Genomic DNA, 17,054 nt, shown 5'->3' with positions numbered 1-17,054 from the left:
CTACTCTTTCGGTGAAGAAGTACTTCCTGGTGTCGCCATGAAACTTCCATCCCTTTATTTTCAGCAGATGCCCCCTTGTGGACGAGGGTCCTCTAAGAAAGAAAATATCATCTTCTACCTCGATGTGACCAGTGATATACTTAAAAGTCTCAATCATGTCTCCCCTCTCTCTACATTCTTCGAGAGAGTATAGCCGCAATTTGTTCAGCCTTTCTTCGTACGAGAGATACTTGAGCCCCGACACCAGCCTGGTGGCCGGCCATTCGCTGAACCGACTCAACTCTCAGCACATCTTTACGGTAATGTGGCCTCCAGAATTGTACGCAGTACTCCAGATGAGGCCTCACCATGGTTCTGTACAATGGCATTATGACGTCAGGTTTCCGACTAACAAAGCTTCTCCGGATACAACCCAGCATTTGCCTTGCCTTGGATGAAGCCTTCTCCACTTGATTGGCAGTTTTCATGTCTTCACTAATGATCACCCCCAGATCCCATTCTGCTGTAGTCCTTGCCAAGGTCTCTCCATTCAATGTGTACGTTCTGCACGGATTCTTGTTGCCAAGGTGCATGACCTTGCATTTTTTAGCATTGAAGCTCAGCTGCCAGATCGAGGACCAATGTTCCAGTAAAAGCAGGTCCTGCATCATACTGTCTCACAAATTGCTGTTACTTACATAGTTTTGCGTCATAGGTGAACAATGCCATTTTACCTTGAAGCCCCTGGGTCAGGTCTCTTATGAATATGTTGAAAAGGATCGGGCCCAAAACCAAGCCCTGCGGCACTCCACTGGTCACCTCCGACGTTCTAGAGAGGGTACCATTTACCACCACCCTCTTAAGTCTACCACTTAGCCAATCATTAACCCATGTGGTTAGTGTTTCACCTAATCCCATCGATTTCATCTTGCTTAATAACCTGCGATGGGGGACGCTATCAAAAGCTTTACTGAAGTCCATGTACACGACGTCCAGGCACTCTCCTAAATCCAGCTTTCTTGTCACCCAGTCAAAGAAGCTGATAAGATTAGATTGGTAGGACCTACCCTTGGTGAAACCATGTTGGTGGGGATCACGTAGATTCTCCTCATCCAGGATCGTGTCTAATTTGCATTTGATTAGTGTTTCCATGAGTTTACTTACTATTGATGTGAGACTCACCGGTCTGTAATTCGCAGCCTCTGCCCTGCACCCCTTTTTGTGCAGAGGAATGACATTAGCTGTTTTCCAGTCCAAGGGCACCCTTCCCATGCTCAGAGATAGATTGAAGAGTACAGATAACGGTTCCGCTAGGACATCACACAGCTCCCTGAGCACTCTGGGGTGTAGATTGTCCGGTCCCATGGCTTTGTTCACCTTGAGTCTTGATAGTTCGTCGTAGATGTCCCCTGGTGTAAACTCGAAATTCCGAAACGGGTCTTCCGAGCTTTGCTTAGCCCACAACTGTGGACCGGACCCCGGAGCCTCGCAGGTGAAGACTGAGCAGAAGTATTCATTTAGTAGTTTGGCTTTATCTGAATCTGATTCTATGTAATTTCCGTCTAGTTTTTTGAGGCGTACTATCCCATCCGTATTTCTCTTTCTGTCGCTAATATACCTGAAGAAGGATTTGTCCCCTTTCTTAATGTTCTTTGCTAGGTTTTCTTCAACTCGCAGCTTGGCTTCTCTGACTGCCGCTTTGACAGCTGTAGACCTGACCATATATTCTATTTTGTCCTCCATTTTCTGCGAGTGCTTGTAAGAAATAAATGCTCATTTCTTTTCTTTAACGAGGTCTGAGATCTCTGCGGTGAACCATTGGGGTTTATTGTTTCTTCGCCGTTTACTTACTGATTTTATGTAGCGGTTTGTTGCTACATGTAGGGTAGATTTCAAGTTAGACCACATAGCTTCCACATTATCGGTCACAGCTTGGCTTTGTAGTGCCCGATGGACAAAATCTCCCATGCGATTGAAGTCAGTGCCTCGAAAATTGAGTACCGTATTTGCCGGCGTATAAGACGACTGGGCGTATAAGACGACCCCCCAACTTTTAGTTAAAAAATAGAGTTTTGTGTTATACTCGCCGTATAAGACTACCCCTTCTTCCGCACACCTTCTCTACCGCCCCGGGTGCAGCACAGCCGGCCAGGTTCCCTTACTTTTGTGGCACTTCCGCGACCGACCGACCAACAACAGCCCCGGTCCGACAAACCTCCCTGCCCTTAACCGCGAATCTAAATTACCTTCTTACAGCTGCTGTAAGAAGGTATTTAGATTCGCGGCTACAGGGCAGGGAGGATTGTCGGACCCGGGCTGTTATCGGTCGGTCGGGGAAGTGCCACAAAAGTAAGGGAACCTGGCCGGCTGTGCTGCAACCGGGGCGGGGCGGCCGCCCCTCTCTCTTGGTACCGCGAGGCTACTCTCCTTCTCCTTACCTGCCATGCCTGCAGCACAGAGCCGAACGGAAGTCTTCCCGACGTCAGCGCTGACGTCGGAGGGAGGGAGGGCTTTGTTTAAGCCCTCCCTCCCCTCCGACGTCAGCGCTGACGTCGGGAAGACTTCCGTTCGGCTCTGTGCTGCAAGCAGAGAAGGTAGGGAGAAGAAGAGCCGCGTACATCCAGAAGACTGAGCATCCAGCCCCGCAGGAGCCCCGCAGGAGCCCCGCGACCCTCGGAGGCGTCCCCATGGGATCCCCGCGACCCTAGGGGGCGTCCCCACGGGATCCCCGCAACCCTAGGGGCGTCCCCGTGCAGCTCTGTAATGTAAAGTAAGTACATGTAAAACAGTACCCGGCGTATAAGACGACCCCCGACTTTGGGGAGGATTTTAAGGTACTGAAAAGTCGTCTTATACGCCGGCAAATACGGTACTTTTGTTGTCGTGCTTGATTTAGTGAACCCTCTCCTGAGGTTGAACCATACCATGTTGTGATCACTGGAGGCTAGCTTATCTCCTACCGATACCTCCGAGACGCTTTCTCCGTTAGTGAGTACAAAGTCCAGTATCGCATGGGCACTAGTGGGCTCCAATACCAATTGTTTGAGTCGTGCTCCCTTCATGGAGGATAATAGCCTTCTCCTGCCGCTAGTTGTCTCTGAAAGTGAGTTCCAATCTGCATCCGGCATATTGAAGTCCCCTAGCAGTACAGTGTCCCCCCGTAAAGTGATATTCTCAATGTCTTTGATTAATTCTGTGTCTTTGTCTTCCAGTTGTCTTGGAGGTCTGTATATTACACCAAGATACAGACATTTTTCGTTGCCTCTGGCCAAGTTTACCCAGAGGGATTCCCCGGTGTACTTGATATCTGTGATTCTCGTGGTTTTGATGTCATCTTTGGTGTATAGTGCTACCCCTCCCCCTAACTTGCCCTCTCTGTCTTGACGAAGTAAGTTGTAACCCGGTATAGCCATATCCCACCCATGAGAGTCCGTGAACCAAGTCTCGGAAATCGCCACCACATCTAGGTCAGCATTCATTATTTCGGTGTCCAATTCCAGAATTTTGTTGCCTAAGCTGTGTGCATTGACATACATAGCCCTCCATACTTTGTGATTACTAGGTCCCTTTGGGGAGTTTCCCATCTGAGTCAGTGTGGCTCCTAAAGAATTACTAGCAATATGAGTACTTACCTCGGACTCAGAAGCTGAGCTGCTACTCCTCTCCTCAGGATAGTTATTTACTGCACTGGTACCCTCCCCCAACTTACCTAGTTTAAAGCCCTGCGAAGTAGGCGGGCTAGTCGGTGTCTGAAGACGTTCTTACCTCTGCTGGTTAGATGTAGTCCGTCTGGTCCCTGAAGTCCCTGCAGTGCCTCTCCATGGTTCAGGAATCCGAAGTTCATCTCCCTGCACCATCCGTGTAGCCACTCTTTGGTCCTCTAGATATGCTCATCCCTGGCTCTTCCCTTGCCTCTAACTGGGAGGATTGAGGAGAAGACCACCTGTGCTCCCATCCGCCTTAGTTTCTCACCCAGGGCTCTAAAGTCTCTAGGTATATTCTCTGGGGTGTTCCTGGCAGTGTCATTCGTTCCGACGTGGATGAGAAGCATGGGGAAGTGGTCCTGGGGCGTGAGAAGTCTATCTATACAGGTGGTGACATCTCGGATCCTTGCTCCAGGCAGACAGCAAACCTCCCTTGACTGCAAATCCGGTCTGCAGATTGGTCCCCATGCGCTTCTTCGGGGGGAGCCGATCAGTTGTTCCCGGAACTGGAGCCATGAGTTGGACCTCATCCTGTTCCTCGTTGGCAGTCCCTTCCTGTAAGATCTGGAATCTATTCTTCAGAGTGAGTTGTGGGGTTGATGCGAAACTGCCCTGTTGGTGAGAAAAAGAAGAAGATGAAGAAATTGAAAAAGGGGGGGTTTCCTATGCTTACCTGTGGAGGAGGTTACCAGCTGCCAGGAATCAGCGTCTCCAGCCATTTCCTGTACCCCAATCATTGGTTTCAAGGCTGAAGGTTTGGGCGTCTCGAGGATGGACGTGTCTTGCGCTTGCTCGATGATTTGGGACAGCTCCTGGATGACTCCGTCGATGAAGACCTCATCCTCTCGGATGCTTCTCAAGCGCTTCACTTCCTCCCTTAGGTTTCTCCGTCTAGCTGGTCCACCTCCTCTGTCTGCGTCAAGACTGTAGTGTACTGCTGGGGGAAGGCCTCGGTCTGCACTGAGACCTCTGTCCACCATCCAGGGTCATCCTCCGTCTGTACATAGGCCATGGCCTTCTCCTGGGTCTCTTCGGTGACTGGAATGCTGGTCTTGATTGCGATCTTGGTGCTTCTTGTTCTCCCTGCCATTTTTCAAGTTGTTGTGTAGGTCTGCCTGCTTGTTTGTTAGTTAGTTAGAAACATAGAAACATAGAAATAGACGGCATATAAGGGCCACGGCCCAACTAGTCTGCCCACCCCAATGACCCTCCCCTACTTAACTCTATGAAGAGATCCCACGTGACAATCCCATTTCTTCTTAAAATCAGGCACGCTGCTTGCCTCGATCACCTAAAGTGGAAGATTATTCCAGTGATCAACCACTCTCTCAGTGAAAAAGTATTTCCTGGTGTCACTGTGCAATTTCCCACCCCTGATTTTCCATGGATGTCCTCTTGTTGCCGTTGGACCTTTGAGAAAGAAGATATCTTCTTCTACCTCGATACGGCCTGTGAGATATTTGAACGTCTCGATCATGTCTCCCCTCTCTCTGCGTTCCTCGAGTGAGTATAGCCGCAGTTTATCCAGCCATTCCTTGTACGGGATATCCTTGAGTCCCGAGACCATCCATTCGCTGTACTGACTTAAGTCTCAGCACATCCTTGCGGTAATGAGGCCTCCAGAATTGTACACAGTATTCCAGATGGGGTCTTACCATGGATCTATATAATGGCATAATGACTTCAGGTTTACGGCTGATGAAACTCCTACGTATACACCCTATGATCTGTCTAGCCTTAGATGAAGCCTGCTCCACTTGATTGGCAGTCTTTATGTCTTCACTGATGATTACCCCTAAGTCCCGTTCTGTTGCAGTCCTTGCTAGGATCTCGCCATTAAGGATGTAAGTCTTGCATGGATTTTGGCTGCCAAGGTGCATGACTTTGCATTTCTTGGCATTGAAACTCAGTTGCCAGGTCCTAGACCAGTGCTCCAATAGGAGTAGGTCATGTATCATATTGTCTGTTGTGCTCTTGCCTACTATATTGCATAGTTTGGCGTCATCGGCGAATAACGTTATTTTACCTCGAAGCCCCTCAGCCAAGTCCCTTATAAAGATGTTGAAAAGGATCGGGCCCAAGACTGAGCCCTGCGGCACTCCACTGATCATCTCCGTCTTTTCGGAGGGGGTGCCGTTCACCACCACCCTCTGAAGCCTACCTCTAAGCCAGTCTCCAACCCATTTGTCAATGTGTCACCTAATCCTATAGAACTCATTTTGCTCAACAACCTGCGGTGTGGTACACTAGCGAATGCTTTGCTGAAGTCCAAGTATACGATGTCCATGGACCCTCCAACATCGAGCTTCCCCATCACCCAGTAAAAGAAGCTGATCAGGTTGGATTGGCAGGATCTCCCCTTGGTAAATCCATGTTGACGGGGATCCCGTAGATTCTCCACGTCCAGGATCATATCCAGTTGGCGTTTGATTAGAGTTTCCATTAATTTGCTCACTATTGATGTGAGGCTCACTGGTCTGTAGTTCGCAGCCTCCATCCTGCAACCTTTTTTGTGGAGTGGAATGATGTTAGCCATTTTCCAGTCCAACGGGACTCTACCTTTACTAAGGGAGAGATTGAAGAGCGTGGATAATGGTTCTACCAGGACGTCCCTTAACTCCCTGAGCACCCTGGGATGTAGGTTGTCTGGCCCCATTGCTTTGTTAACCTTGAGTTTAGACAGTTCATAGTAGACACTGCTTGTCGTAAATTTGAAATTACTAAACGGGTCTACTGAGCCATCCTCCTTCTGTAGCTGAGGGCCGGATCCCGGTGCCTCGCAGGTGAAGACTGAACAGAAGTATTCGTTTAACAATTTAGCTTTTTCCGAGTCAGCTTCTACATAGTTCCCGTCTGGTTTCCTTAGGCGTACTATCCCACCTGTGTTTCGATTTCTGTCGCTAATATACCTGAAGAAGGATTTATCGCCCTTCTTGATGTTCTTTGCTAAAGTTTCCTCCATTCGGAATTTGGCCTCTCTAACTGCTGTTTTGATGGCTCTTGCCTTGGCCAAATAGTCTTCTCTAGAGTCCTGAGTCCCTGATTGTTTGTAAGAGATGAACGCTCTTTTCTTCTCTTTTATGAGGTCCGAGATCTCCGCAGAGAACCACTGTGGCTTATTGTTCCTGCGCCGTTTACTCACTGATTTTATATAGTGGTTGGTTGCCTCCTGAATGGTAGCTTTCAGAGTTGACCACAGTTCTTCTATATTATCTGTTACTGCTCGGTTTTGTAGCGCCTGATGGATGAAATCCCCCATGCCCTCAAAGTTGGTGTCCCTGAAGCTAAGGACCTTGATCAATGTGTTAGTTTTGGCGAAACCCTTCCTGAGATTGAACCATACCATGTTGTGGTCACTGGAGGCCAACATGTCGCCCATCGAGACCTCTGTGACACTTTCGCCATTGGTAAGTATCAGGTCCAGTATTGCCTGCTCCCTTGTTGGCTCCAATACCAGTTGCCTCAGTTTAGCTCCCTTCATAGAGTTCAATAGTCTCCTGCTGCTGCTGGATGCAGAGGAAAGTGTGTTCCAATCCACATCAGGCTTATTGAAGTCACCTAATAGCACTGTATCCCCACGTAAGGTGATATTCTCTATGTCGCCGATTAATTCCATATCCTGATCATCCTGTTGCCTTGGGGGTCTGTATATTACTCCAAGATACATGGCATTTGTCATTCCCCCTGGCCAAATTTACCCACAGGGTAGAGCCAGGGAGGATCGCATCCAGAGGACTAACGACTGGCTGCGAGAATGGTGCAAGGAGATGAACTTCGGGTTCCTGCACCATGGAGAGACATGGTTGGAAAGGCTGCCTATTAGTTAGTTTGAAGGAAAGGAAAAGTCTGCCTGTAAGCTAGTTTGAGAGTTTGGAAGGTTTAGATGTCTGAGAAGGTTTGTCTGCTATATAATTTGAGAGGTTTGCCTGCTTGTTAGTTAGTTGGAAGGGCTGCCTGTTGGTTAGTTCGAGAGTTTGAAAGAAAGTCTGCCTGAGAGAATGAAAGGTTAGGGTGTCTGAAAAGGTTTGTCTGCTATATAATTAGAGAGGATTGCCTGCTGGTTATCGAGCTAAAAAGATCTGCCTGTTTTAGGAGGATTAAAAGATAGATGTAAAGTATAGGATAAAGTTTGAAAATTAATTAGTTGTTTGAATGTGACTATTGGTCTTATTTGGCCCTGTTGTAAGTTGAGTTTTTACCTTGGCGGTATTTGTAGCCCTTAAAGTTGTAGATTTGACCCTCTGGGAGGCCCTTCGTGAGGCTGCGTGCTGAACGGCTGCACGCCGTTGGCTGATCCCCTTATATGGTGAGTTTGGCTGGTGATGTCGGGGGGTGGGCGGAGTTAACTCTCGCCTCTTCCCCGCGACTCTGTTGGATCCCTGCTTACTGCTCCGCTTTCCACTCCTCTTTCTCTCTCCCTCTGCCTCCTCCGATCACACTGCACCGCTCTCTGCTCCACTTTCTAACTCCCTCTGCCTCCTCCGATCTCACTGCTCCGTTCCTCTTTCTCTCTCTCCTGCTGCTCCTCTAAGCTGCCACGTGCTTGAGTTCGCTAGGCACAGCTCTGCCTATCTCCTGCCTCTGGCCCGAATGCTGTCCCCAATGAGACAGATAGAGCATACTGGAGATACAGGAGGAGTACCAGTCAATAGGACCACCTGTTAATCAGTTTCTCTATCTCTGCCTGCTGGTAGATGTGTGCTATTCCATTGGTCTCTGGATTCATCTGCTGCTGTTGCTAAGGAAGAAATGATTATAAAGATCATACTGACTAAATAGTATGCTTTCTTCCATATTCTATATTGGCCTCAGATACTATTCAATTACTTAAGCACCACTGGCATGTATCCCATTAGACTTCCCAATTGTGGCATTTTGGTGCCACAGGACATTTGGAGAATTGCCGTCTTATGGAAATAAGAACTAGAATTCTATTCAATTTCAGCATCAACATTGTGATATGCCAGTGGTGTGAATCAATTATTGAAGGCTATGAATGGACACCATCAAAATCTTATTCATTGAGGGCACATATGAACACCAATTGTAGCTCCTCATTTTTGGTACATGCTATTTATGCCCATGTAGATTAATTTATATAGATTTATTAATTTATTAATCTTTAAGCCTGTTACATTAACGGGTGCTAGAATGGATGTGTGTGTCTTTCTTTCTCTCTCTCTCCTTGGCCACTTTCTGTCTTTCTTTCTGTCTCTTTCCTCGGCTGTCCACCACCACCCCTTGCCTGCTCCCCTGTCCAGGAGCAGTCCTTCTCCCTTCATTTTACATCTCCCCTGTCCAGCAGCACCCCTTCACTGCTCTCCCTGCCCAGCAGCAGCCCTTCTCCCTTCTTTTTGCCTTCCCCCTGTCCAGCAGCACCTCTTCCCAGCATACGCCTTCCTGGTCATTCGCGTCTGCCCTCCTCTTCAAAGCAGCCAGCTGCTGAGGATCGCGGCCAGCTGTAGCGAACCTCGCAGGCCGCTCTCCACTTCGGTAGCACGCTCCCTCTGACGCGTCCCATACATCAGAGGGAACGTTCTACCGAGGTATAGGGTGGCATGCGAGGTTCGCTACAGCTGGCCGCGATCCTCAGCAGGCTGCTTTGAAGAGGCGCAGCGGCGGCGGCAGCAGTTGGTGAGTGAGGGCGGGAGGGGGGAGTTGCCGGCGTGTTCCCTGCCTCTGTATTCGAAAATGGAATTCAGCATGGAGGGACACATCATGCTGTCAGGGAACACGCTGTCCTAAGTGCACATGTGCGCTTAGGATTTTATTATAGAGTGGGGGTCGGCAATCCGCGGCTCCAGAGCCGCATGCGGCTCTTTTTCACCTTTGCCGCGGCTCCGGTAGTGTGTCACACGGGCCGGAGTCTTTCAGTGGCTGCGGCGCGCTCCTGAAGAATGGGAGGCGCCGCCTTACCTGTCAGGCTGCTCGCCGCGGAGGATGACGTATGTGCTGCCGCTGGCCGGCAGCCTATCAGAGAGGCCGCCAGACTGCCGCTGCGCTGCCGAGCCTGCCGTAAAGAGGAAGACCGGGCTAAAGGAAGGCGCGTGATTCGCTCTCAGGAGGTAAGTCACACTTTTTTTTTCCTCTTTTCTTTTCTTTAACACCAATGGCTAATTATATGGGGGGCCTGGACTCTGGCACATTATAGGGGGGACTATGACTCCTAGCACAATGTAGGGGGGAGCTATGGCTACTAGCATATTGTGGGGGCTCCTATTGGCTACTGGCATATTATAGGGGGGCCTGTGGCTACTGGCACATTATATGGGGGGCTTATTGGCCCAGTAATGGTGGTGATCTGTGATTTTTAGCAGTACAGTGGTATTGCGGCAGAAACGCCGAACAATTTTCACAAAGGTTGCAGGTAAAGGAAGGGGAAGTGGGCATAGCAAATTTTGGTATGGGGCCCTGTGATTTCTACTTACGTTGCTGTTTTCAACCCCCTGGTAGGCCATCCATGGATAAAGGCAAGAAAAGAAAAATTTCTGAAGAAAACAGAGTGTTTAATGATACGTGGACAGAATCATTTGCATTCTCTACTGACGAGTCTGGTTTACCAGTATGCTTAATATGTGGTGAGAAATTAGCAAACCACAAAAAGTCCAATGTTGCAAGTCATTTCCAGAATAAACACACAGCCTTTGCTGAAAAATATACAGATGGAGATGAGAGACGAAAAGCTGTTGCAGAACTTATCAGGAAGGTTAATATGAGCAAAAATAATTTCAAGAAGTGGGTGAAGTCTGCAAATACCACAACATATGCTAGTTTTGTGGCCGCTCAGGAAATAGTCAAGCACGGGAAGCCCTTCACCGATGGAGAGTATATAAAAGAAGCATTCATTAATATTTCGGAACATCTATACATGGACGTTAAAAACAAAAATGAAATTGTGCAGAAAATCAAAAACATGCCACTCTCTGCGAAGACTGTCAAAGACAGAATCCTAAAAATGGCAGAAAACATTAGCAAACAGCAAATTCAAGACATTAATTCAGTTATGGCATACTCCATTGCCTGTGATGAGTCCAAAGATATTGGTGATATTGAACAAATAGCGCTGTTCTGCCGATATGTGAACTCTTTTGGGCCACAGGAAGAACTGATTGAGCTGATACCACTAAAAGACCAAACAAGGGGTGAGGATATCTGTAAGGCTGTCCTGGACTTTTTAACTGCTAAAAAAATAAACACTAACCACCTGGTCTCAGTAGCTACTGATGGGGCACCAAGCATGAGAGGAGCACAGAAGGACTTTGTGGCTCTACTGCAGAAGGCGTTGGGTAGAAGGCTGCTGTCATTTCATTGCATCCTGCACCAAGAGGCATTGTGTGCTCAAACATTTCCGCCAGAATGCACAAAAGTGATGGATGTGGTCATTCAGATTGTAAATAAGATAATGGCAAAGGGTTTAAACCACCGCCAGTTCCGTTTGTTATTGGATGAGGTTGAAAGCAAATATTCTGACCTCCTGCTCCACAACAAGGTCCGGTGGCTGTCCAGAGGCGAGGTGCTAAAACGCTTTGTCACATGTTTGGAAGAAGTAAAAACCTTCCTGGACAGCAAAGAGCTCACCTTTGCTGAGCTGGAACAGCCAGAGTGGCTGGAAAAATTACATTTTATGGTAGACATGACAGCACATCTAAACACGCTAAATACAACCCTTCAGGGGAAAGGAGGCACAGCCCTGCATATGCTGGAGGAGGTTTTGGCATTCGAGCGCAAGTTGACAGTGTTTATCAAAGATTTACAGAGAGGCACACTGTCTCACTTTCCCTCTTTGAGAGAGTTCAAACAAAGTCATGATACAATCAATTTGGAATATTTCAAGTCTGCAATCACCGCAATGCAAAGTTCATTTGGGAAACGATTCTGTGAGTTCAGAGAGGAAAAAACCACATTATCCTTCCCTGTCACTCCCCTGGAGATAGATCCATCCCTATTGAATATGACTGCATTTACAGGTGTAAGTCAACCTGATCTTGAGATGGAATTGGCCAATATAGCCGACAAAGATCTATGGGTGTCCAAGTTCAAATGCTTGACCGCTACTCTTGAGGATGTTGCCCATCAGAAGGCCATTATGGCTCAGAATCATAAATGGACTGATATTGAAAACCTTCCCAAACTGGACAAACTTGTATTCGAAACATGGAATGCCATCCCCAACACTTATATAAACATGAAAAAGTATGCATTTGGAGTGCTGTCGATCTTCGGCTCCACATATGTATGTGAGCAGGTCTTCTCCAACATGAACTATATTAAAAACAAACATCGATCACGCCTCACAGATGACAGCTTGCAAGCCTGTGTGAAAATGAAGGTGACGTCTTACAGCCCTGATGTGCAGACACTGTGCACTGAGGTTCAGGAGCAAAAATCCCATTAACCAGCTAAATTAAATATTTTAATTAGCTATCAATGTGCAAAAATATATTTTACATTGTTAAGTGAAAAAGTCCTTTTTTTCTTCAGATTGACAGCTAACTGCATGATCCTGTATATAGCATTAAGATAAGAAACAATATATGCAGTGTTAGATTTGTTTTATAATGGTTTTGCGGCTCCAAGTTTTTTTTCTTTTCGAAAACGGGTCCAAGTGGCTCTTTATGTCTTAAAGGTTGCAGACCCCTGTTATAGAGGATATATACTAGACCTATTAAAATCAATTTGAATAAGCACAAATCTCGTATCAATACTCAAAATATTTTTGTGCATTGGATACAACTTAAACATTGTTTCAATCACCTTTACAGAAGCATCAGTTACGTTTTTGTCTTCCCCCTGTAATTACCCTGGTTCCCTAGCAGTACAAAACATTGAAATTTCAGCAACATTGACATCAGCCTGTGGTTGGAATTTAAGGGTTAAGATACTTTAAGATTTATTGTAGCTGAGAGTAGGGCAGAAGACTGGACCTGGGTCAATAGTGGCTAAGGCTATACGAATATTTGATGAATGTCCTGAAACAATAACAGCTTAAAACCCCAGTCATTCTACCTTAATCAACAAAGGTAAAACTGAAATCAGACTGAAAATCATCAGTGTGAAAAGTACAAATGTTATGCTTTCGCTATCATTTTAATGGCAAAGTAAATCTATGAAAAGAGCAAGCAGGAAAAACCTTTATCTGCAATGGAGTTGAATCAAATATATCCACCATGTTGATATTTTTTAACTTTGGAGTGTCTTTCTTTGACTGATCATTACTTTAACTTGTGTATATTTCTTCCTGCAGGAACAGCACTTTCTGGAGGAGCTCTCACGGCCTCATACCTGGGATGGATCTTATCAAAGGAGCTGTATATTGGAGCCCTTGCAACAGGCTCTGCCAAGACATGCCTATCACCTACCACTTACTCCTGCACCAGTGGACCCTCCGAAAATCATACAGCAGCAAGTAAGATCCTCTAATGCAACAAGGGTATTTCATTTATCAATACAGGATTTTCTATCATGGCATAACCTTTTGAAATCAAGAAATCTTTTGGAAGTTCTTTGATATTTATGCTAAAAGAATCACTCACTCTACCAATATAATAGAGCTTAAAGATTGATAATGGATCTAAGATAGCTCCTGGTTAATATACAGTATATTTTCCTTATGCACTTGTTAGATAGTAACCCCTTCTAAGCTCAGGGTTTTTGATGGTATACATTTTCTCTGTCTAATTGTTCTTTTTTGTAAACAGTTCTGGTACGAAGTCATTTATATATATGGGAGTAAATATTTAATCAGCAACAGTTAGCATTTTGCTGACTGCTGCCAGCGTTATTCATGGATATTCAATGCTGGGGCCATGTCTGAGCTTCGGCAATGAATAGCCAGACCGACCCTGGGTTAATACATAAAGATAGGACTGTGTTTTATATTGTCCCATTTATGCAGTTACCCTAGCTGATTAAGTGCTGAATACTGGCACTTAACTAACCAAGTACTGACTCTGCCTCCAGAATGCCCCCCAAATAACAGATTTTCATGTAGGCATGAAAAGGCTGATTCTGTATAGGACACGGGTCACAGCAGTCGCTTCAGTGGCGACTGAGAATCGCACACTGGCGTCCTATACAAAATAGCGTTTGTCCTCCTAACCCTGCCCGATTCTGTAACTGGTGTCCATGTTATTGGTGCCGGTTAGAGAATCGCGTTGCCGATGAGTTGATCGCAGCAAGGGAATTCCCCTGCCATGATCAGTTGAGTGGCTGCAGCAAAGAAACCCTGCCCCATGAACATCCTTGGTAGGAGGGATGCCCAATCCCTCTTGCTGGCACCCCCAAAACAACCCCTGGCAGGAGGGATGCCCAATTCCTCTTGCTGCCGCCCCTGAAACAACCTCTGGCAGGAGGGATGCCCACTCCCTCCTGCCGGCACCCCCAAACTCAAACCCCCTATTCCACAAGCCCACCTAGATAAGGCCACTCTGAGTCTTAGGCCACTCCCAGTGTATCCCAGAATGCACTGAGGAGGCTTAAGACTGGTTGGCCCAGGTGCCTAAGGCCCCTCCTATGAACATCCCTCTGGGGACTTCTTGGAGGGGGGTTTTTTAAAGGACAGGAGGGAGTGGGCATTCCTCCTGCCCCGCTGCTGCGGGAGGAGTTCGGGGATAGGAGGGAGTGGGCATCCCTCCTGTAGGCCGATGTTGCAGAAGAGCTCCCTCTCGTGGCTGCTCAGCTAATTGTGGCGGAGGATTTCCTTGCCATGATCAGCTCAGCAGCCGCATCTATTTGAAATGTAGGCCAGTGTTTTGCTGGCCTACATTTTAGGCGTCTGTTGTGGCTCACCCAAGGCCACTTTCTGGTGACACCATGCCCACACCCATACTTGGGCAAACTGTAGGCATCTCTCTTAACTGCAACAAATACCTACACTGTAGGCCCCTGCCTTGGGGTTTGGGGTTTTGTTTTGTTTTTAGAAGACATGTGTCCCGATTGGCTAGTTAGACAGTGGTAGTACGCCTACCGCTACCTACAATCGGGAAGTTATATAGAATTTGCCCCTCATCTTTTATTTTGGTTGTGTTTAATTCAAGTATTTGTGACCGCAGAAGACAAACGTGACTAGGGATGGAGGAGTAATAGACCCTGATCGATTTTCAGAGGGTTGTGTTCGTGAGGAGCTAGCTAAAATAAAGGTAGACAAAGCGATGGGGCTGGATTGTGTACATCCAAGGGTGCTGAAGGAACTTAGGGAAGTTCTGGTAGCTCTGTTTACTGACATTTTCAATGAGTATCTAGAGTCAGGAGTGGTATCAGAGGACTGGAGATGGGCGGATGTGGTTCATCGCCACTAAAGTGGAAGTAAGGAAGAAGTAGGGAATTACAGGCTGGTAAGTCTGACTTCTGTGGTAAGCAAATTAATGGAAACACTTTTAAAACAGAGAATGGTCAAGTTTCTGGAATCCTGTGGATTACAGGACCGGAGGGAGGCAACATGGTTTCACTAGAGGTAGGTCTTGTCAGACAAATCTTATTAATTACTTTGACTGGGTAACCAGAGAATTGGACAGAGGATGTGCTCTAGATGTGGTGTATTTAGATTTTAGCAAAGCCTTTTGACAGTGTTCCACACAGACGTCTAATAAATAAACTGAGTGCCCTTGGGATGGGTCAGGAACTGATTGAGTGGAAGGCGACAGAGGATAGTGATCAATGGAGATCGCTCTAAGGAAAGGGATGTTACCAGTGGTGTGCCTCAAGGTTCTGTTCTTGGGCCTGTTCTTTTTTAACATTTTTATAAATGATATTGCTGAAGGGTTGTCAGGTAAGATTTGCCTATTTGTGGATGATACCAAAATCTGCAATAGAGTAGACACACCGGATGGTATGAATAACATGAAGAAAGACCTGGCAAAGCTTGAAGAATGGTCAAAAATTTGGCAGCTAAAATTTAATGCTAAGAAATGCAAGGTCATGCATTTGGGCTGCAAAAGCAGAGGGAATGCTACAGTTTAGGAGGTGAAGAACTTATGTGCATGACGGAAGAGCGGGTCTTGGGTGTGATTGTATGTGATGATCTTAAGGTAGCCAAACAGGTTGAAAAGGTGACAGCGAAAGTTAGAAGGATGCTAGGTTGCTAGGGACGGGTATGGCCAGTAGGAAAAAGGAGGTATTGATGCCTCTGTATAAGACTCTGGTGAGACTTCATTTGGAGTATTGTGTACAATTCTGGAGGCCACACCTTCAAAAAGATATAAAAAGGATAGTGTCAGTCCAGAGGAAGGCTATTTGTGTGTGGTCTTTGTGATAAGGCGTATTGGGATAGACTTAAAGATCTCAATCTGTATACTTTGGGGGAAAGGCAGGAGAGGGGAGATATGACAGAGACATTTAAATGCACATAATATAAATGTGCATGAGTCGAGTCTCTTTCATTTGAAAGGAAACTCTGCAATGAGAGGGCATAGGATGAAGTTAAGAGGAGATAGGCTCCGGAATAATCTGAGGAAATGCATTTTAACGGAAAGGGTGGTAGAGGAGTGGAAAAGTCTCCCGGAAGAGGCAGTAGAAACAGAGACTAGGTCTGAATTCAAGAGGGCCTGGGATAGGCACGTGGGATCTCTCACAGAGAGAACGAGATAATGGTTACTGCGGATGGGCAGACTAGATGGGCCATTTGGCCTTTATCTGCCGTCATGTTTCTATATTTCTAATTGAATTTATAGCCTGACAGGAGAATATTGTGAAACTAGTTGTATAAAGGCAGGGAGAGAATTTGTTGGGTTTCATATAAAAAGTAATATAACATTAGCATAAGCAGCTAATTTACCCCCCCCCCCCCCTTTTATGAAGGTACGTCAGGGTTTTTTTTATTGCTGGTCATGGCGGTACAAGTTCCGACGCTCATAGGAATTCCTATGAGCATCGGAGCTTTTACCGGCACGGATGGCAATGAAAAACCCTAATGCGGCTTAATAAATGGGAAGGGGTTAATTTGTTTTGACTTTGTATACCCTGAATTTGTGGACACTGTTGTATAGAAAATAGAGGTTCTTGTACAATCCCCCTTTATTCTGGAGCCAGTGGGTTATGCATCCCCTGCCGCTAAGCACTGTAGGAAGCTTCAGATGAATGAAGTCTTAACTCCTCCCTCTGATAGCATAACCTGGAGCATGTCCCTTGGACACCAGTCTTTCATTCCTATAAGCCAGCCTGTAGGAGCTTATCTCTTCTGCTCGTTTCTTTTGATAGTTTTCAGTATTTCCTTCGCAGGTTTGCTCTTGTGCTGTGGAGGTTCCCTGCGGGGATATCCTTGCGGCAGGAGATTGCAGACTGTTGGAGAATGTCTGTTTCTAGGGGGTTCACTGCACTGCAGTAAGCCCCCTGAACAGCCTGTAAGTCAGATTGGGGCTACGGGATCAGGAGCTA

General features: G+C 46.6%; 1 protein-coding gene across 4 annotated transcripts in view; it reads left to right on the top strand.

The window, feature by feature from the left end:
• C5H21orf58 (chromosome 5 C21orf58 homolog) overlaps nucleotides 1-17,054 on the top strand; it is a 328,538-nt gene that overhangs the window by 218,398 nt on the left and 93,086 nt on the right. For all 4 annotated transcript variants that reach the window (XM_033947056.1, XM_033947055.1, XM_033947054.1 and 1 more), the window contains one exon: nucleotides 12,928-13,089. In XM_033947056.1, coding sequence (XP_033802947.1) covers nucleotides 12,928-13,089 — 162 coding nt within the window. The remainder of the gene's footprint in view (nucleotides 1-12,927; nucleotides 13,090-17,054) is intronic.

This window comes from Geotrypetes seraphini, chromosome 5, assembly GCF_902459505.1.
Source record: "Geotrypetes seraphini chromosome 5, aGeoSer1.1, whole genome shotgun sequence".
NCBI lineage: Eukaryota > Metazoa > Chordata > Amphibia > Gymnophiona > Dermophiidae > Geotrypetes > Geotrypetes seraphini.
The sequence above is the reverse complement of the archived record's forward strand: the minus strand, read 5'-3'. Positions and strand labels throughout refer to the sequence as shown.